General features: G+C 36.7%; 1 protein-coding gene across 1 annotated transcript in view; it reads right to left on the bottom strand.

The window, feature by feature from the left end:
* Positions 1–2,308: 2,308 nt before the first annotated feature.
* Positions 2,309–21,489, bottom strand: part of LOC140166713 (solute carrier organic anion transporter family member 2A1-like) — a 45,267-nt gene continuing 26,086 nt past the window's right edge. The window contains exons 6-13 of the mRNA XM_072190213.1: positions 17,626–17,845; positions 16,149–16,312; positions 15,720–15,915; positions 14,637–14,793; positions 11,359–11,537; positions 10,215–10,279; positions 8,592–8,809; positions 2,309–4,085 (exon numbers count right to left, since the gene is read on the bottom strand). Of these exons, the coding sequence (XP_072046314.1) occupies positions 4,014–4,085; positions 8,592–8,809; positions 10,215–10,279; positions 11,359–11,537; positions 14,637–14,793; positions 15,720–15,915; positions 16,149–16,312; positions 17,626–17,845 (1,271 nt within the window). The 3' untranslated portion in view covers positions 2,309–4,013. The remainder of the gene's footprint in view (positions 4,086–8,591; positions 8,810–10,214; positions 10,280–11,358; positions 11,538–14,636; positions 14,794–15,719; positions 15,916–16,148; positions 16,313–17,625; positions 17,846–21,489) is intronic.

Raw genomic sequence — 21,489 nt, 5'->3', positions numbered from 1 at the left:
TGTATATCCAAGCACCAAGTTTTTAACTGACATTACTGAAGAAAAAAAAATATTGCTTTATATTTGACCGAGAAAATTAATTTCATAGCAAAAAGGTGTATCTCTGAATTGTGCTGATTTTTACATGTATCGATCGACTTTTAGCGCGACTAAGCATTTCTAAAGAATTGGTTGTCCAGGCGGCAGACTGGCAAGGCCCCGCTAATTAGTGTATTGCTTTTCGAGTTAGTGTACTGAAAACAAAACCCTGGTTTTACCTGAAAACAAATCGATTTTTCTTGTAATAGAAACATCATATGGGGTACTAGAGCATGCACAAATCGTAATAATGTGTAGAATATAGAAACTCTGTGGTATCTCATATGATAGTCATGGTATGCTTAGCCTGAGTCGCTCGGCCTATCTCGAACAAAATCGCCATGCGTAGCTGTTGAAAAACGAGAGGATTCGCTGTACTATCACGGCAATTTTTGACACGAAGATATAGGGATGATGACGATGTGTAACACTCATTATCAGAGCACTCGTCACCGCGAAGACTGGCGGCTACTACTACGAAGCACTCTAATTGGGTCAATAAACTTCCTTTGAAATCGCTTGTTGCACTTGGGATATCTTAAATGGTGTTAACAAGCTTACAATCGATCGTATCATCTTGTAGTATATTGAGTAAAATCAAATAAAATTTCCCTGGTAGCATAATCATAATTATTAACTAATATGGCAACGGCAATGATTACCATTAGTCCAGAGTCCACTACCCCTCTAAAGACAGAGATAAAAAGAATTTATCTCGTCTGATGTCACTGTCAATTACGATCCTTGATTGGTTTACATAGGTTAATCAGCGCGTAAAAGGAAGACCGATCTATCTGGTGCTGATCGGAGAAAAGGAATAGCAGCAAATGGCGAAATATTACGTACTTTTACAAGGCAAAAAGCAGCTTTTCTAGGCATTGTGGACATTGTGCCTTCTGTTATGAAAGTTTCCTACTATAAAGACCTAACTTTTGAGATGGTTTGCATGTCGAAAGGTGCAAAATTAACAATAAGGCGCTCGGTTATAAATCCGCGTTCAGCAAGTCATCATCACGACACTTGTCTTGTAAACAAACCGTGCTCGAGTTTGATTGACAGATGACGTCAGACGCGATAAATTCTCCTTATCTTTGTCTTTCATTATAGCAGTGATCTATATGTTAATTCATACATACTCGCTATATAACGGCGCGCGTGATTGGTCTAGAGTGGTGGCCCGGATGTGCGATCTCGGGGTAATGAAAACGAAGGAAATTCATCGTTTTTTATGATGTTCCTTGTTATATTTTGTTATTATTTTGATGAGATAAGAATCACAAAATGTTGTTTGTTGCAAGCGGCCCCTCGGGCATAAACAACCGTTTAGTCATGAAAATATATGAATGAATTAGGGGTTCATTCATAGGATTGAGGGCAGGATCGCTGTTTATGCCCGAGGCGTGAGCCGAGGGCATAAACAGCGATCATGCCCTCAATCCTATGAATGAACCCCGTTCATACATACCCAACATTCTTAGCAATTCAATACAGATGAAATTAATAAGGGTTTACAAGTTTAAATAACATTTCCATGCCGTTTTCCTTGAAAATGAGTAGGCCTACTTGCAGGAAGCAGCACGGCTCATGAGGTCAACGGCCGGGAGTCAACGCGTGATACGCGTCATCTTTTGCGCTCCGCGTGGTATGGGCGCGGTGACATTCGCGTGTACGCAACACTAGCAAATCGTGGATCGTGTTAATTGGGTTCCAACGCTGCGTGACGCAGCTTGTTTATGCCCTGCGTACTGGTCATAAACGGTATTTATGACCAGCAAAAATGGGCGCAAATCCAATCAGAAACGTCGTTATATCGTGAGTATGTATGAACCCCTAAATCAGCTCTTAATAGGCGGGAATTATTCGGTTTTTGTTACTGCGCGAGTCAATAAAGTTCCAACTTACGCACGCGTAAATTCACAAAAGCACGCGTCTTCACGCAAACGCAAAGCGCAGTTCGCGTAACTGCTGCGCCCAGCTGTGTGTAGACATGGGTGTTGAACTCAACCATTTTTCAAAACCTCTTGCTGCTCCTAGGCTATTTACCCGTTGAAGACTAATCTCGCTACAGTATAATTATGTTAAACAAGAAATGTCTTTAAAAAGACCACCGCAGTGAGAAAAATTTGTCACGTTTTCACACAAAATTAATACTGGTATTAGGACTTAGAAATAAGTAAACAGATCCAAGTTTGTATTATTTTGTTTATTTTGTTCTTTAAAACCCACCAGGGGTGTACAAACATGTTGAGTATATCATCAGTTATTAGCCTTATTTACAAAATATTGGTACCAAACTTACAAGGGAGGAGGCTTATGAGTCGTAGTGGCACTTCCCTGACATATGACTGAACCATAGAAATATTCAAACATTACCAGCTATCGCACGAGATCAAATTAATGATGCTTTAAATCGTAATTCAATATACAATATTTGTTCAAGAATTTGAATGCTTAAAATCAGGCACTAGTAATAATATGTAGTGGGAATGTATATAAATCTTTCAAAAACAAATAGGTTTCAAGTAGTAAGCTATAATCATTGATAATTACAAAGACATTTCTACCAGGTTTTTATTATCTTCTTCCTTGCATCGTGAATTATTTTGGGACTAATGAATTAGTAGCAATATTCCAACAATAAGTTTTAAAATTTGGGAAATATTACGTTATTTACATTAAACGAGATTATTAAAATGAAATCTGTGAATAAACTGAAAAAAAGAATTGTTCAAATATACAATGTTGGGTACTAAATGACAGGTCCGTATATTTGTAAACCTACTTTTTTGTTTTGTTTTTGTATTTTGGAAATGTTCTTTAATCATCTTCATATCACCCTCATAACCAAAGTGCTGAGTCATTATTACATGTTTCTCATTTGCAATTTTGATTTTCTGAGTAATAAACCCACAATTAATGAAATTTCAAGCCGCATTCTTCATTAACTTGTGGAATTCATCTCTTTTGATGTATTCCACAAGTTAATGAAGAATGCGGCTGGAAATTTTATTAACTATGGGTTTATTGCTCAGAAAATCAAAATTGCAAATGAGAAATATGTAATAATGACTCAGGCACTTTGGTTATGAGGGTGACGTCATGTTTATTAGTTATCGGCCCCTAAGTATTCCCTTACAATTTCTGAAGTTAAGAAAAATGTTCCATTTCCGTTGCTTTTTGCAATAAAAATGTTCTCGTCCAGGCGGGTGGTACTTCGCTATTCCTATTATTCGAAGACCACATATATTTTAGTTTCCCCACTCAGAAATAACCGTTACTTAGCAACACCAACAACCACCAACACCAACCATGCCAACACCACAACCACCACCACTTTTTGAATTCTTGGAAGCCCTACATCGGTCCATTTTGCAAGGCTTGATACCTTGGAATGATGTTACTTGGTCTGCGTTAACAATATAACCAGACTCTAAATTTTGCAACGGTTAATATAGCTCTGAACAAATGGTTGAACCGTTTGTTGCACTCTCTTGATGCTACGTACTTTGAATAAACCTGTGTACATGCAGTGCTTTAAGATAATTACCATTAAATGGCCATATGTTTCAAAATTAGTCTTTTGGTAAAGGGCTCGTAAGAATTGTTAGAAGAGAATTTCTTTGCTCTTTAAACAAATTAATACACCATGTATTTTCAGGACAACTATGTATTAGTACACTAACTTTCTCCCGAAAGTATGCGTTTGGATTTTTGGGACAATTATGTGTTAGTGCAATAAAAATAGCAAAGAAATTACTTTTACCAATTACGAGCCTTTTTCCAAAAGACAATTGACACCTATGGCTGTTTTATTGGATTTATATTGTCATATAAGCACTGTATGTACACAGGTTTATAGTACGTAGCATCAAGACAGTGCAACAAACGGTTCAACTATTTGTTCACAATTAGGCCAACATTATCCGTTGCAAAATTTAGAGTGCAGGGTTATTGTTGGTATATTTCTCTGCGTCAGCATTCTCTGTATCTTCCTGTATTGGCTGTTTCTGTGAAAATGAACATGATAAAAAACAGACATTTTGAATAATAAACATATGCAATGAAGTAAATTAGGTTTCTTTATACGGTTTTCGTTACAGGTCCAGGATTTAATATTCTTCTTAACAATTGTTTCTATGTCACCTAGATAACAAGTTTGATGATCCAGATCAGACGACCTTGTTCAGGAAGCTATATTTGAATATATGAATACAAAAGCCACCCAAGTCCATACTGTGGCCAAATTGAGTTAAGCATGGGAAAGTGTTGCTATACATAGGCCTGTCATATGTATGAAAAAACAACTCAAATTCATCCTCTGTGTCTATTGAGCATGTGAAAAATAGCATGTATGAAAGAATCAACCCAAGTCCATGATTTGAGTCTTGTAACACATTGATTGAAATCCAGTATGTATAAAAGACCACTTGTAACACATTCATTGCTGGAGAGTGACTTTTGAAAAAAAAAATGGGTTTAATCAAGGAAAGTGTGTGGTTTATATTACATGGCAGAATGCTTATCAACATTATACATAACTGTGTGCTTTATTTTGTATTATCTTACTAGTGGTAATCTCATTCCAACATTATTGTCTTTGTATATGATTCAAAAAACCACCCAAGTCCAGAATTTGAAATGAACCCCACGAAGTCCTTGAAATGCTAATCGTCATACCTATTACAGTTTAACCCATCCATTTGCACGTACAACTTACCATATTGACCAGGTAAAGCTAACTGAAGGAATTAAAATGATACACAGGTTTTTTTCTCAAAATCACTTCCCATGGACTTGGGTGGGTTTTGGATTCATGTATTCATTTGTCTGCGGCAATTAGTTGTTAAACGGAATGAATGGTAAGAGAAAACATTCCGGCCATATCAAGAACATAACTTAATCCCAACATATCCAAAGGCCTAACAATGATTTAAGTTTAGAATTCCAATAATTTTATCACAAAATAAGGATTGGCATTTAATTTTGATGAAGTTAAATTTACTGGTCCATACATTTATTCCCCTCCCCCATATTAACATATTTTTTTTTATAAAGGGATGGTCTGTCAATCACCCCTTTCCATGTTGACGCCTCTATGTGATAAATCCCCGCCATATTTGTAGGCCTATAGGGGATGGTTTGTCAACCATCCCTCCTCATGTTGACGCCTCTATGTGGGTTTCTGAACCAACTATAACCTCATATTTGGCAATTTTAGCCTAAAAATGCTCATTTTTGCGCGTTTCGCGCGAATTTATTCTACTTCTGCACCACACTCTGCACCACATTTCACCAGTGTAGCTTCAATATGGCATTTTTTCGCGCCCTTCGCCCATTACTATATTATGCCGTCAAAAGTGCTGCATGATTCACTAAGTTTTCCAACACTCACACAACCCCCCTGTCAAAAAGAAATCGACGCCAATGCAGACCAAGAGAGTGATTCGACCACAACATACTAGAGAAAGATTCGACTCGACTCGCCTAGCATCATACTAGAGAGTGATTGACCACTCGCCTTTAAAATCTAGACGGCAAGGCCTGATTTTGCTTTCTGTGAAAGTGCATTATTTATGAGAGACGAACATTCCGATCTCATAATTTCGGAGAGCGTAAAAGCAGGACCTTGTCTAAGAGCTGGACACTATTGGACAGTGTAAGGGCCTGTCATGCGCAGACAAAAAGGTGATCTTGCATAGTAATTAGATAAGATTGGGTGACGTAACAAATTATGCCCATTATTAAGCTTGTCGGTGTCCGATCTCTGTTCTGTGATTTGTACAATAAAAAACCCTTTAAAAAGGGATGTACCGGGACAGGAATGATTTCATGTGACGATTAAATAATCCTTCTGAAAGATGCTTGTAATGTGTAATATTTGACAGGCGAGACATGGTTTTAAAATGACAATTGTGATTCAAGGATGTACATCTAATTGATTGGCCTTGGTTGGATGCTTGCAATTAAACATATGGGGTAATCTCTGATAATTATGTGATATTGTTGGCTGGCAAAATAGGGAGATTTTGGATGGTGGGAAGTACTGGTTGATTGGTGGTAGGGCCTATTGGTGAAAAGGATTATTCCTAGTTGAAGCTAATTCACATGTCCTCCTACTCAAATATTATTATCACCAGGTTTGGATGGCATGAGTAGGAAGCAGACACTGTTAGGGTACAAACACCCCTACACATATACCCCACATACATGGATTGCTAAATGGTCTTGTGGCCTAAAAAACAACCGACGTTCGCACCTTAGGGTCTATATTATAGATTAATTCATTCATAGCTCTTTTTGTTTTTGAGAATTTAAGCATACAAAGTAACAAGCAAAATTTCGAGAAATATTATTTTTCGAAAACTTAACCCAAAAATAGCACCTTTAAAGCCACACTGTGAATGTAAAAAGTGGTAGGGTATTCTAAAAGATAGCCAATATTCTAAGTAACAAAATTCAATCATTACTTAGGACCTATGCCCTAAGCTTCATTCTAGTTGTGACATATTTGTCATCATAAAAATAGACCCAAATATTTGAAGGTGATGTGTGCATCAATAGCTTTTGGTCATCATCGTGTTACCAGGAAATGTACATATTTCCAATATTCAGTGATCTTGCTTATTTATTAATAGGCCTACAGGTCTTCGATGTGAGGATTCAACTTTTACCATGTTTACTGCATGTTGCATGGTCAAACATGTTACATGTAGTTGAAAATTATCCAACACATAGGCCTATTAAGATAACAGACCACCACAGACAGACCACTAGGAACATGAATAGAGTAAGATGTGTAAATTAAATATGTCATCATAACTCAGCAGGTAGCTCTCACCAGAGATATTGGATCACATACCATACAACACACTGAGATACTGAACTCACACAAAGCATGTATGGTACCCGGTGTGTCTGCCCACATGATCCCATAGCCTGCCAAGATAAGTGTTCTAGTGAAGAGAACCAGCAAAACTTCCTAGTCTAGATTCAGAAAAATTATTTTCCTAAAACATATACCTATTTTACCTTACCATGCAAAATCAACACAATATTTCTGATATCCGTTCAACCACAAGTTATATGTTTACACATTACAAGCATAAAACATCATAAAAACAACTTGATTCAGGTACGTGCTTTCTTCATGAATTTCTGTTTCATACATAGCCTAGAAACAGCAATTTTTTATATCCAACTAATAAGTACCGCGGCCAGCTTTGCTGGCCGCGGTACAAAAAGGTGATCGTCACAAACAGTTCACCGTTCGTGACGTACACATACTTGTCCGATGGTACAGAAATCACAATCCCATTGTATTGTCATCACGATACTACGGCGAGGGGACTCCAAATGGGTATAGGCAGTTTGCACAGAGTGCCGTGTGTCTGAACAAACATTCTGGGTATTTAAATGATTTGTTGAAGTAACAACTGTGATGTGCCCTGAGTAATTTAATTTGATGATTTATCTCTGTTTACAATTAAAATCTATTTTATGAGACATTTTAGGGATTCCCCTTTCTTGCATCAACTTGATCAAAAACAAATCGAATCATTTCTAATTTTGGATCATATGGGAATACCCCTAGAGATTGTAAAGTGAAGATGATGTCACGGGATTCCCCTCAGGAAGTGATGTCAGGGGATTCCCCTCAGGAAGTGATGAAATGTGAAAGGTTAATGTTATAATTAAGACTTGGGAATTTCCCAGACTGCAGAATAGTGTGAAGGTAGTAATAGCCTATTGATAGAATGGGGCTTTTCCAGTGCTTGATATATAAGAAAATGTAAACACAATTATTGACACAGTTGATAGTGTTGATCTGGGCTAGCTAGCTAATATGCTTACAGTCCAATTCCTTCAAAGAAAGGAAATTGCAAACCAGAAATATTTTATGTAGTCGAAGTACTACTATTTGCCAGTGTTGTCGGAGAAGATCTAGAATACGTCAAAGAACGTACTTCTTAAAAGAAAGGAATATATATTCTTCTGTCGACTTGCTGAAGTCTGGTGTTTTGATTCAACGCAACTGTCAATATAAGTGGGGACAACTGCATCGCAGTCCTGCTTCCTGAAGATATTGTGTGAAAGGTGGAAATAGCACCAAAGCAGCGCAAGGAGTTAAGTTTGGAGAAAGCAGCGCAAGGAGATAACGGTTTGGAGAAAGCAACGCCATTTTTGTGTGAGGATTTCATACGCAAGGATATTTATAAGTTACGCAAGTGTACACTGGATTTCGCTGATTTTCGCAGGACAAGTGAATAAGGATATATTACATCAGTCGTCCAGAACATTGTATTGTGTTGTGCATTCGTGTGAATTTGGGTAAAAGGTGATTTTGGCCTTGAGTCAAGTACGACTCGTAACACAACCATAACGTTGTCGGCTACATAAACATTGGAATAAATGCATTTTGGATAATTGAGTGTGGTCGGCTCACGACTCGCATGCGGGTAAACGGTTATTCGAATTATCCACCGGTTCTTTGTACTCTTACCCCGGGCTCTTACCTTTATTGAAGACTGTAAAGCCGATCGAAGCGTGAAGCGAGCAAAGGCCGCAGCAACTGCACTCAGTGCAAATAATCCGGTCAACAAACCAAATAAATACAAACGATATTTATCCATATCATAGATCAAACAGTTACCCCGTTCTCCACAAGTCGTCTTCCAAAGTTGGCAGGTTGTGTTAATTATTGCTCCGAAATATATGGGAGCGGGAATTATACCTTTGAAAATAAGAATGAAATAATACATGTAAGGTTCTTTTTCAGTTCCAAAAAAACTGATACTTACACAGAAACATTGTAATTCCGGTCAGGTCACTCTGGTCTGTTGTTTCTAGATGTGTTTAGAAGCGGTTACCTTGGTGGAAAAGCCATGTTTCTTAAAACTCTGGAAACTCTCTCTGAACGCCCCTCAACATATGGGATGATCACATGGGATGTTAGCAATGAGCATGCGCAGATCGAAAAACATGTCATTTCAGCTATAATGAACGGAAACGATGTGGTATCTCATATCGTTCAGGTGATGTGCTTAGCCTAAGTCGCTCGGCCTATCTCGAACAAAATCGCTAATTTCGCCATGCGTAGCTGTTGAAGAACTAGTGGATTCGCATACTATCACGGCAATATTTGACACTCATCTTCCTATGATTATTTCACCTCATCCAACTGTTTAGAGTTGAGCTTATGTAGCGACAATATGACTTACAATATCAAAATAAATAATCAACAACAAGGAAGTTTGGTGACGTCATCAACACCCGACAAAAGTGTTGCCGGTTCTAAAAACATCTACAAACAACAGACCAGTGAGAGTGAACAAGGTTCCTGGCAGGAATCAAACGATCCTGGTGAATGCGTTTCAAGAGTGATGAAAAAATACATATGATACTTAATACTACTGTTTAAAACAATTGACGACGACAATGATGATGATGACATTGATGATGATGATGATGATGATGATGATGATGATGATGATGAGGATGAGGAGGAGGAAGATGAAGATGATAATTTTTACACCATCAGGGTACATATTTACTATTTTCTAAAAGCTGAAAACTCTGCAAGATTAATTTAAGTTATTTTAAAACGTTGTTTTAGACATTAAGTAGTAAGTTTCTACGACTTGCTTCAAAGAGATGCAAAAATTAGAGAATAAAGGTATTGTTTTTAGCCGCTGGAGTGCATCTATCGTCTCATATAACACGGGCGACATCATTATTTTAAGTAAAACAACGAGGCGAAGCCGAGTTGTTTTACGCCAAAAATAGTGATGTCGCCCGTGTCATATGAGACGATAGATGCACGACAGCGGCTAAAAAACAATACCTTTATTCTCATTCTTAAACACTTCAATTCAAATAAAAATATCATACAAGTTTAATCAAATTAAATCCTACATTTTGCAAGGAATTACCTAGGGCTTAAAATCGATCAGTCCCGTTGTTGCTGTGCGCCTCTGATTGGTCCAAATAGCGAGTACGCGTATCGCGTCGACGCACACGCGCTGAGCCGAGTGATATCGTGTCATATCACACGGGTAAAGCTGGGTAAGAACCAATAAAATTGCAGGAACGCTCTCAAGTGTTTAAGAATGTAGAATATTCGGGCACAAAATACCTACCAATAATCTTTTGAACCACACTGAGAAGACCGAGTGCCACAGGACGGTCATCATCGTCGCAAATCCTAACAAAGATATAAAAGCAAGGTAAAAGTGTAGCTCTGCATAAAATTTTTATCATCAAAGCTGCTACCATAGAAGATTTTACGGAGGCGGCACTTGCATCAATGCTGTTTTACGGTCGATCTTACTGAATGCAAGGGCCTGTAATTTTTCCTCGGTCACATATCACCATGTTGTTGTGCTTGCTTTTATCATACTGTACTTATAATATTGTATTTGTATGCATTTGTATTATTTGGACTCGAAATTGTACCCAGTGGGCACAGGTTAGGATTTCGACGTTGACACACAACGTCGAAGTTTCAACCTAACCTGATTTCAACCTAGAGGTTAGTTAAAATCAGGTTGAAATTTCAACGTAGATACAAAAATTGTATAATTTTAAAAAAAGCTGGTTCACTCCAACAAAAATCATTGTTTTATAGCAAAGAAAAGAAAACAGCAAATAAGAACTGTAATCAAATTTAATGTATTTCTTAAAAATGTTCAAAAGTCATTTATGCCGAAATTGCCTGTATTAGAAAAAGGGCTAACTGGAAGCTTTTTTAAAGCCTGCTATGGAAATGACTCTTGTTAACTGAACACCAAGCAAACTAATTTGAAAATAGTAAGTGAAAGAAGACAAAAAGCAATTGGGTGTCTTTTTTAAAAACTTTTAGCTCTGAGACAGAATTTAAGTCATTTCAAACAGATTGTTCCCATGCAGATTCTCATGATCTGAAAGACCACCAGACAGTTTTTTTTAGAGATAAAATGCATAATCATAATACTTGCATAATGCATATCGAGCTAAACTGATAGGAGGGATAAAGTCATATTTTCATCATGTAAATGTTCTACGATTTTTTACCGTCTTCGGTGATCAAATCTTATTTTGGTTCTGAGGTCACCTACAAAAATCTGAAAAAGGTTTCAATATACACTTGCACTCATATATAGGCGGCATTCTAATGTATAATCATGCTGACTTTGAAGAAGCTACCATTTACAGTTATAAGACTGAAGGTAGAACTTATTGAATGACCCTCGTTAAAGAATTGGGTGCTTTTTGGAAGTTCACCATTAAAGCCCTTTTACTTACCTTAATACAATGTATGTAATTGGCTGAACTACAAGGGATGTTGTGAAAACTGCCATAACGATTAGAGCTAGACATAATATGACCATATTATAACATGTTTCTGACTCACAGAAACCTGGTGTCGCACTGAAGCTGCTACTTTCTACTTCGCTTACACAGGAACAATCGTTATAAACGGCCTATAAGAGAACGAATACAGAAATAATCAAAGTTTTTCATATCGACTGGACTTTATACAATCCAGCAAACACATAAAAACGTTCTAAATAAGTTATATTTTGGGTTTTGATTTTGGTAAAAACGTTTTAATATATTAAATGTCGGGTTAAATAAAGGTAATGGAAACTATTTTTGCAAACATTTTTGCCAAATATTTTGTCAACACTTAAATAACATTATGTTAAATTATTTGCACCCAGCAAACACAGTAATGTTCTTAAAATGTTTTTTTCAAAACGTTTTAATAACATTTGATTGTTGGGTTATATAAAGGTCATGGAAACGTTATTGCAAATATTTTGGGCAAACAGTTTTGCAAAATATTTGTCAACCTAAAAATATGTTTTTGTACCAAGTTTTCAAATATGTTTTTGGAATGTTATTAAAACGTTTTTATACCCTTTACATAACCCGATATTTAAACGTTTTCTGTAAAATATTTTGAGTTTGCTGGGCAGTAGGTTATCAAAAAATGTTTTCTAATGTTATTAAAACGTTTTATACTCTTTATATACCCTTCATATAACCCGCCATTTAAATGTTTTCTGACAACCTTTTTATAACTTTTTGCGAATGATGACGAAAACGTTTTGTGTATGCTGGGAATATAAGAACACATCGAAACACTTTGATCAAGGTGATGAGTGCATTGTATTTTAGCAACATACTGGCGAAAACTGCATATTCATAAATATTTTGTCATTTTAGGTCGTTAACTATGATGCCAGGGAATTTATAATCGATACATTTATGAAATTCCGAATTTCTTAAAAAACCCAAAAAAACCCCCAAAAAACCCCACAAAAAAACCAAAAAAACAAAACAAACAATAACAACAACAAACAAAAAAAAAACAAACAAAAAACCCCCAACATATTGATCTGTGTACTTTGAACCTAACTACTCGATCGATATGTTTCAAACTGGCTCAGAAAATGTTCTAATTTCAAGAAGATACCATTCAATTAACCATCTTTATCGGTTAGACAGCTAAATGTATAAATATGTATGACGTATAAATTAGGGGTTCATTCATATCCCGGGGGGGTACTCAAATTTTTTTTGGGTAGGGGTGTGCCTCCGAAGATTTTGAAGTAGTACCCATGTCTATACCACTTCAAACCCGATTTTTACTACCGATGCATATATACCAACATAGAATAGACACCCATGACTATACCAGTTGAAAAGACAAAAATACCACCCATTGATATACCAACCCCATATACTGACCCATCCATATACCACTATACTTTTAGAATACCGTAAAAAATTTTCAGATCACGTTTTTAATTTCTTGTTTACTGTATTTTGTATTTTTTATTCTATTTATCAAGGGTCTATCATTTATTGATTATTATTATTTTGTTTGTTAGGGGCGTTAATTATGTGTACCCCGGGTGGTGAATTATAGGGGCAAAGATTTTTGGCAGGCCAAAAGGGGGGGAGCGATTTTGGCAGAACATTTTGAGAATTCACCACCCTGTCCGCGTACACAATTGTTGCACCGCCCCTTATTTTGTAATGAACTCATACAAATCCAAAATATATTTATTGTTGTTTTGTTTTCTCAGTTTCCCAATTTATGTTCGTTGGTCTTGTAGGGGCCGATATCTAGCCTAGTTTGTAACAAGTATTGTGTAGGGAAAGATGATTCTTGCACTTATTTATATTTTATTTAACAACATACAAAAACCACGAAACAGTGGCGCAGCCAGTGTCCCCCCCCCCCCCGCTCATCATGGCCTTTGGTTCATGCAAGTAAGTCGATTGACGGAAGATGTCTGTGAAAAAAATTGGATGAGCAATCATAAAATTTGTACCCTGCATGGTGAAAGAAGAACGGAAAAATATTTAAAAATAAAAAATCAATAGAAGAAATTTTTTTTTATTTATATTTTTTGTACGGTACCTTTTTCTTTCTACTCATGTTTTAATGAAATTTTAAACGAATTTAATATTTGTTCAATGCAATTGCAATTATCATTGAATTATCGAACCAAAACAACATCAATTTGACCCATGCACATCGATCGTGTATGATTTTGGCAGTGCTGTCGCGTGTCATCACAGTCATGTCAGCTGAATTCGGCACCAAAAATAATACTCAAATTTACACTAAAAACTTACCCGATTGTTGAAAAAACCTATTTATATGATTCGATGCATTTAAAAATCGGCAGTTAATTTACTTTAGTTTTGCGATCCCGAGTTCTGAGAGGCAAAACTGACTTAAAAACAGCGATGAAAAAATTGCTGTTGCAACTTCGATACCGATTAATTTCAGTGATTTATCAAAACTGGCCGGGGTAAACAGAAGTAGTGCTGGGCTCGCATATACTACACCGGAAGAATGTCGCCATCTGTTTGCAATGACAACTCAACGTTTGCTAATCGGACTATCAATTGATTTGCCCAGCTCTGAATTTATGGTTCTGATTTGCCTTATTTGGATAGCGATGTACCTTATTTGGAGACGATCAGACAATTTATTTTCGTGAAATTTATGCAAGTGAGTTTAAAGATTTTCGACCCATTGATATACCAAAATCTGATTTAGACCCCATTTGAATACCAATTTTAACTTACTACCCATGCGTATACCACAAAAAACGGAAAAAATAAGGGGTCATTGATATACCAAGCGGCCGAAAATGCGACCCATGTTTGCGGCACATCCCCGTATGGCCATTTGTTCTGAGTACCCCCCCCCCGGGATTCATATATTTTCATGACTAAATGGTTGTTTATGCCCGAGGGGCTGCTTGCGGCCCGAGGGCATTCATGAAAATATATTAATGAATCCCGTTCATACATACCAGAACATTTTGTGATTCTTATTTAATCAAAATAATAACAAAAAAGTACAAGTAACATTATTAAAAACATGATTTTTCTGCATTTTTCCTACCCGGCGATCAGATTAGGCACATTTCCACCACTTGGATATTTAGGGACTTTTAGTATGTCATTCTAGGGATATTATAGAAATGCATTGTGGTGAAAAAAAGTCTGTTGCAATTTGTTTAACGTTTACCTAAAAAAGTTGTTATTCTTACCTGTTGCCCATCGATTCCAAAAGATATATTAGAAGAAGTACAACCAGCAACACACGGCGATGTGTAGGTGATACCATCTGCCCCACAAACAGGAAAGAAATCCTGGTCTTGGCAAGAACAGTCAGCATAGCATTCCGAAGAGTCTGCCATTGAAGTCCTAAATGAGGTAGAATACACAAAACGTCTGAATTTGATGACGACGACAACGATTTTGGAAATGTTGGAAGCATGTTGGCAAATTTAACTTCTTGTCAAATTTATAACATAGCCTACTTAGGCCAAGTAAAAATAAAAATATGTTTCTCGTCCGGGTTTTTAAAAATTAGGAGGATGAGGGGCTTTTTATTTTCAATTTTTTTATTGGAAAACGACGCTAAGTACCTATATTTGGCACCATATTTTGGGTATTCGATATACAGATTGATATCTGAGAAAAGGAGGAGGCCCTTTTATTTTATTGTTTTGAGAGGTAGGCTCCCAGTGATCACAAAACTCTTCTTAAATGATGTATTATGCATTTACAAAGCCGTAAAATAAGTTTCAACTTCTGAAGCATCTTTTTCAACAACTGAAAGTTTACAAAATAAAAAGACATTTGAAAAATCTTCAAAAAAGGAGGAGGGCGCGGACGAGAAACATGTGGGTTTTTTTACTCGGCCTTACTAGTAAAATGCAATACATTTTTAAGTGTTATCTTGTGTACACGCATAGACATTTTAATATGGAATTATTAAATGTTTGGCCATTAATTGGGGATGTGCCAGGGGACGCCCGTGGTAAAAACTGGTAGCTACTGGTGGAGGCTAGCTCATATAACGTTTGTATTTCTCAGACACAAGTTGAGTTCCCTCATTGGATTTGGCCATACAAAAGTGTCCGTGACCCAGATGGGTCAATGAGTTACCTACATTAGATATCATTGCGCAAGAGCTTACATTTGCTATGAAGTGACCTTCACTTGAGGCGAATAAATGGGATTTGCTGTAGCCTCTATTTAACTAATGAGACTATTACTATCGATTTGGCTGAATAAAAAGAAGTGAAATGTTACATATTGTTTAAGGCACTTGTAATGTACTTTACCTCTCCTGATACGAAACAGTGTATCCAGCAATGTCTGGTGTAGCACACTTGACAAAGAGACATCCAGCAATAATTATGGCACCGAGTACTTTTAACACAACAACAAATGAAAAAGCTTTCTCCGAGTCGTGTTTCAATTTGCGCATGAGTAATGCGGAGAGAAAATGTGACATCATGGACAACGGGAATGTTGCAGCTGTGTTAAAATAGAAATCGTAAAATTATTAAAATAAATAGAATTAATACATGTTCAATAGTTGTGACCTAAATCAGACTACCGATGGAAAATAATTATGAACGAGAATGATGTGATGACGCCAATAAAATCTTACAGTAATTTAAAGGTAAATTAGTTAGGTATGGGTGCGGCAACGAAGTGCTCTAAGACATGTAGGGCGAGCATTATAAACAGAAATCTATTCAACCTACCTAATACTAAGTTGGCAGTGGAGACGCTCAAGTTGAATTGATATACCAAAAATTTTGGAATGTTAGCCAGACCTCCACCACCTATAGCTGATAAACACGAGCCGAGATGAGAAAACACCATAAAGTCACATTGGAACCAACTCGCTTCAGAACTGGTAACAAACCTGTGTAAAATGAATCAAACCAGAAATGCAGATCACTATGTTTTTATCAAAATTAAAGACGACTTTTTAAAAGGTGTCATAAGCAGATAAGTACAGGGTCAAATGTTTTTTTCTTTTTACAGCCCCCTTTTTTACAGCGAGTCTGACCGTAATTAATATCCAGGATTGATACCATTTAGTGATTCTTATTTATGAGAACCAAATGCAGTACCGATTAGATTTTAGAAGCCCGTTTGGGGGGGGGGGGGACATTTTCGAGAATCTTGCATGACAAAAACCTGTTTTGTTACATTATCGATATCTTGATTACGGAACGTTAATTTTGACATCTAACTACCCAGCAAACACAAAAACGTTTTTAAAACGTTTTAAATAAGTTATATTTTGGCTTTTGATTTAGGTAAAAACGTTTTAATAACATTAAAATGTCGGGTTATATAAAGGTCATGATAACGTTTTAAAACGTTTTATATGAAAACACACTACAACAATATTTTTAAACGTTTTCAAAAATGTTATTGTAAACTATTTTTGCAAACATTTTTGCCAAATATTGTGTCAATACTTAAATAACATTATGTTAAATATTTGAATCCAGCAAACACAGAAATGTTCTTAAAATGTTTTTTTTTTTTTCAAAACCTTTTAATAACATTTAAATGTCGGGTTATATAAAGGTCATGAAAACGTTTTTAAAACGTTATTGAAAATATTTTGGTCAAACATTTTTCGCAAAATATTTTTTCAACCCCAAAATAACATTCTCTTTAGAATGTTTTGTATCAACTTTTCAACAATGTTTTTGGAATGTTATTAAAACGTTTTTATACCCTTTATATAACCCGACATTTAAACATTTTCTGTAAAACATTTTTGTTTGCTGAGCAGTAGATTATCAAAAATGTTTTTTAAGGTTATGAAAACGTTTTATACTCTTAATATACCCTTTATATAACCCGACATTTAAACGTTTTCTGACAACCTTGTAAATTCACCGGGCATATCTCAAGCAAGAAGAAGCTCGTCATGAGCAAAAATTGGAAATAGCCCAAATGAGTGATGGTGGTGGTGGTGGTGGGGGGGCATGGTGGGTGTTTTTTTCGGGGGGGGGGGGTTGCAAAGTTAATATGTTCGAAATTGGCCATATATTTACCCCCCCCCTGTATTCCAAAGCAAATTAAGGAAAGTGCCAAAAAAGGCGATTTTTCAAATTCTTCGAAACGAATTTTGAAATCAACGAAATCTTTGTCAAGTTATACATAGAAATGTTTTGTAATTTTAGGGAGGGGAGTTGCTTCTTTTGAATCCTGTACTTACCACGGGCGACTTCCGTGAGTCCTTTCTCCTCGCTCTCCCGGAAAATATCTGTTAATTTTGTAGCTTGTTGTAACTTTGAAGTACCTTCTTTTACCTCTGTCAGCTCATTTGTATCTTCCTTTTCATTGGTTTTCATTATTCGGGGAAAGAAGAACATGGGGATTGTGAAAACCAATAGAAGAATTCCATTTATGACGAAGCCCAACCACCATGCACCTGCGAAAAATGGTAAAAAAATATATCCATAGAAATGACTAGATACGTGAGAGAGGAAAACACGACAACCCAGAGCATCTACCAAAAGTAGGACTTTCAAAAACGCTTGACTGATTGAACAAAACGTTTGATAGCTATACAGGGGAAAAACTTTTTACCAGAGTAAAAACTCGGACATACCTGCCTGTGCGGGGACTTGATTGTTGACCCTTGACTGCTCATATCCATAAGTACCAGACTTGAGTCCTGTTTATCAGGGACAGTCTGTGTAGCTCAGTGGTAGAGCGCTCGCCCGACAAGCGAGAGGTCTGGGGTTCAAGTCCCCGCACAGGCCGGTATGTCCGGAGTTTTTACTCTGGTATATCTGCCTATGCATGTTATGTTTCCATTTGTAAATTCATGTTTAAATGTGCTATAGTGTGCGATGCGTAATTCTTCTTTCCCCTATATATTGATATTAAGAATAACGATTAAGCATCATTAATTTGATCTCGTGCGCTAGTTTGTAATGTTTGAATGTTTCCATGTTCCAGTGTATGATGCGTAAGCCTCTTCCTCTGTTTGTATGATTATATTAGGCTGGCGGGTAAGCATCATTAATTGATCTCGTACACTGGGTGTAATGTGCTGTTTGTATTGTTTACCCTTGACTGCTCATATCCATAAGTACCAGACTTGAGTCCTGTTTATCAGGGACAGTCTGTGTAGCTCAGTGGTAGAGCGCTCGCCCGACAAGCGAGAGGTCTGGGGTTCAAGTCCCCGCACAGGCCGGTATGTCCGGAGTTTTTACTCTGGTATATCTGCCTATTGTTACGAGCCGTACTTGACTCAAGGCCAAAATCACCTTTTACCCGAACTCACACGAATGCACAACACAAATACACTGTTCGTTTAAGCTAACAAAATCTAAGTCTTTAATTGAAAGCAAGTTTCGTTTGGTACAATATAATGACTACAAATGCACAATATATACATTAATCAAATATAATCACTCTTTATCTATTTTGTACTTAGCCAGCATTCTTCTTCTTGGTGATCATGAAGTTCTTGTAATGTTCTGGACGACTGATGTAATATATCCCTATTCACTTGTCCTGCGACAATCAGCGAAGTCCTTTGTACACTTGCATTGATAACTCCTTGCGTATAAAATCCTTACACGAAAATGGTGTTCTCCAAACACGTTTACAACTCCTTGCGCAATTCTCCTATACTAAACTCCTTGCGCCGTCCTCCTATGCTAAACTCCTTGCGCCGTTCTCCTATGCTAAACGCCTTGCGCAGTTCTCCAAATTTAACTCCTTGCGCTGCTTTCTCCAAACTTGGTGCTATTTCCACCTTTCACACAATATCTTCAGGAAGCAGGACTGCGATGCAGTTGTCCCCACTTATTTTGACAGTTGCGTTGAATCAAAATACCAGACTTCAGCAAGTCGACAGAAGAATATATTTCCTTTCTTGGAAGAATAACGTTCTTTGACGTATTCTAGATCTTCTCCGACAACACTGGTAAATAGTAGCACTTTGACTACATAAAATATTTCTGGTTTGTAATTTCCTTTCTTTCAAGGAATTGGACTGTAAGCATAGCCCAGATCAACACTATCAACTGTGACAATAATTGTGTTTACATTTCTTATATATCAAGCATGGGAAAAACCCCATTCTATTATGGGCCATTTACTACCTTCACATTATGCTCAATCTGGGAAATTCCAAAGTCTTAATTATAACATAAACCTTTCACATGACATCACTTCCTGAGGGAAATCCCATTACATCACTTCCTGAGGGGAAATCCCATATGATGTCATCTCTTTACAATCTGAAGGGGGGTTTCCAAATATTCCAAATTAGATATGATTCAAGTTGTTTTGCTCAATTTGAGAGGGGAATTCCCCAAAATGTCATCACTCATGTAACTTTGTAAACAAAGATAAATCATCAAATTAAATTACTCAGGGCACATCACACCCCGCCCCCTTAAAAGAAGAAAGTTTGAATGTAATGAAAACTTTCTTAAATGTTTTCTTCTGTAACATCAACTTCAACATAATATTAACTTCGAGTGCTTAACTCAACATACACAGTGACTACTTGTCACACAAGTTCCTTCTTAAGGTTACACGAAGAAACGTATAAAAAACGTATAAAAGACGTATAAAGTTGTTCTCTAAAACCGCGTTTTCTCAGCAATCAAATATCGCAGTGAGTCAAATGTTGGTGCATGGATGTATCTTAACATTATTTTTGTGTGTTTATACAAATTGTTAGAATCCGTTTGAAAATCCTTCGTTTAAATCATTTTTACGCACCATGTTCACAAGATCAAAAACACGTTCCATGCAGTGTTTTTCAAATATTCGCTCCGTATAAAACCACACCGAGTGATTGTTTTCTCCTTTTTTGTATTGTACTACAAATCGACCAAAGAAATAATGTTGCAATGGGGAAGAACCAAATACAGTACCGATTAAATTTTATTAGCCCGTTTTTGGGAACAATTTTCGAGAATCTTGTACCGCAAAACACTGTTATGTTACATTATCGATATCTGGATTGTGGAACGTTAATTTTGATTTCTAACTGCCTACATTATTTCTCAAAAGTATGTCGATTCCTTTACCATTTGAATTTCACTCCAAATTTAAGCTACTTTTGCAAAAATTGAGGTTTTTCGCCATCGATACCTGCGACATTTACAGCGGTGATGAGATTGTTTATCATAAGAGCCTGGTATGCACTATTCCATAATAGTCAGTTTGAGATCAATCGATTTCACAGGTCACTCAGTAGCTCAATCGGTTAGCGCGCCGAACCCACGTTCGACTATATAATATTATAGTTTTGAGCTGGAAAACTTTGGTACGTGTTCGAGTCCCTATGTGGTCCATTCCATCTATTTTATTTTATTTTTCTCTCACTTTTTTCTTTTTTCTTGTTCGTTTCTTTCTTTCTGATTGCAGCGATTGATTGTTTTTGCCCGTTTTTTTTTTCATTATATAATTCAGGAATTTTTAGGCTATACTAGTCTAATAGGCGCGGCCTATGAATATATTTTTACAAATTAGATAAACAAAATATTGGTTGTTGGTTTTGTTACTGTTGTTGTAGTTATTGTTGTAGGCCTATTGCATAATCAGGGTATAAATAGGCATACTAGGCCAATTATAGCCTATAGAAGCATTGATTTATTTCACGACAGATATCATCCAGGATAATTTTAAAAATTGAAAATTTAGAAAATCCAAAGGAAAATTGCCGAAAACGGCTGCCTACAATCACTCCCCCCCCCCTCATCAGCCCATATGGTCCTATCATGGTCGCCGGTCGCCCCTTCCCTATCCCCTGCAACATGTAGGATGACTCACGAGCCGCGGTTTGTCCGTGGCCCTAGTTCAGATTGATACACTATTGTACGCTTGAGTTCATTCTTTTCTGCATGGCTGTTTCCATTATTAACTTACGCCCCTCTGGAATCAAGCCTTGAAAATCAATTGTGTTTAACCTTAAAGGAATTTTTGTTTGTCAGTTTTTATGCAATTCTGGACAAGGCATCAGCCATTACATTGTCTTTTCCCTTAATATGTTTGATGTCCAGATTGTACTCTTGCAAGGTCAAACTCCACCTCACCAGTCTTTGG

The sequence above is a fragment of the Amphiura filiformis genome, chromosome 12 (genome assembly GCF_039555335.1).
Source record: "Amphiura filiformis chromosome 12, Afil_fr2py, whole genome shotgun sequence".
In the NCBI taxonomy this organism is placed as follows: Eukaryota; Metazoa; Echinodermata; class Ophiuroidea; order Amphilepidida; family Amphiuridae; genus Amphiura; species Amphiura filiformis.
Note: the sequence above shows the minus strand (reverse complement) of the source record. Positions and strands in the feature narration are given on the sequence as shown.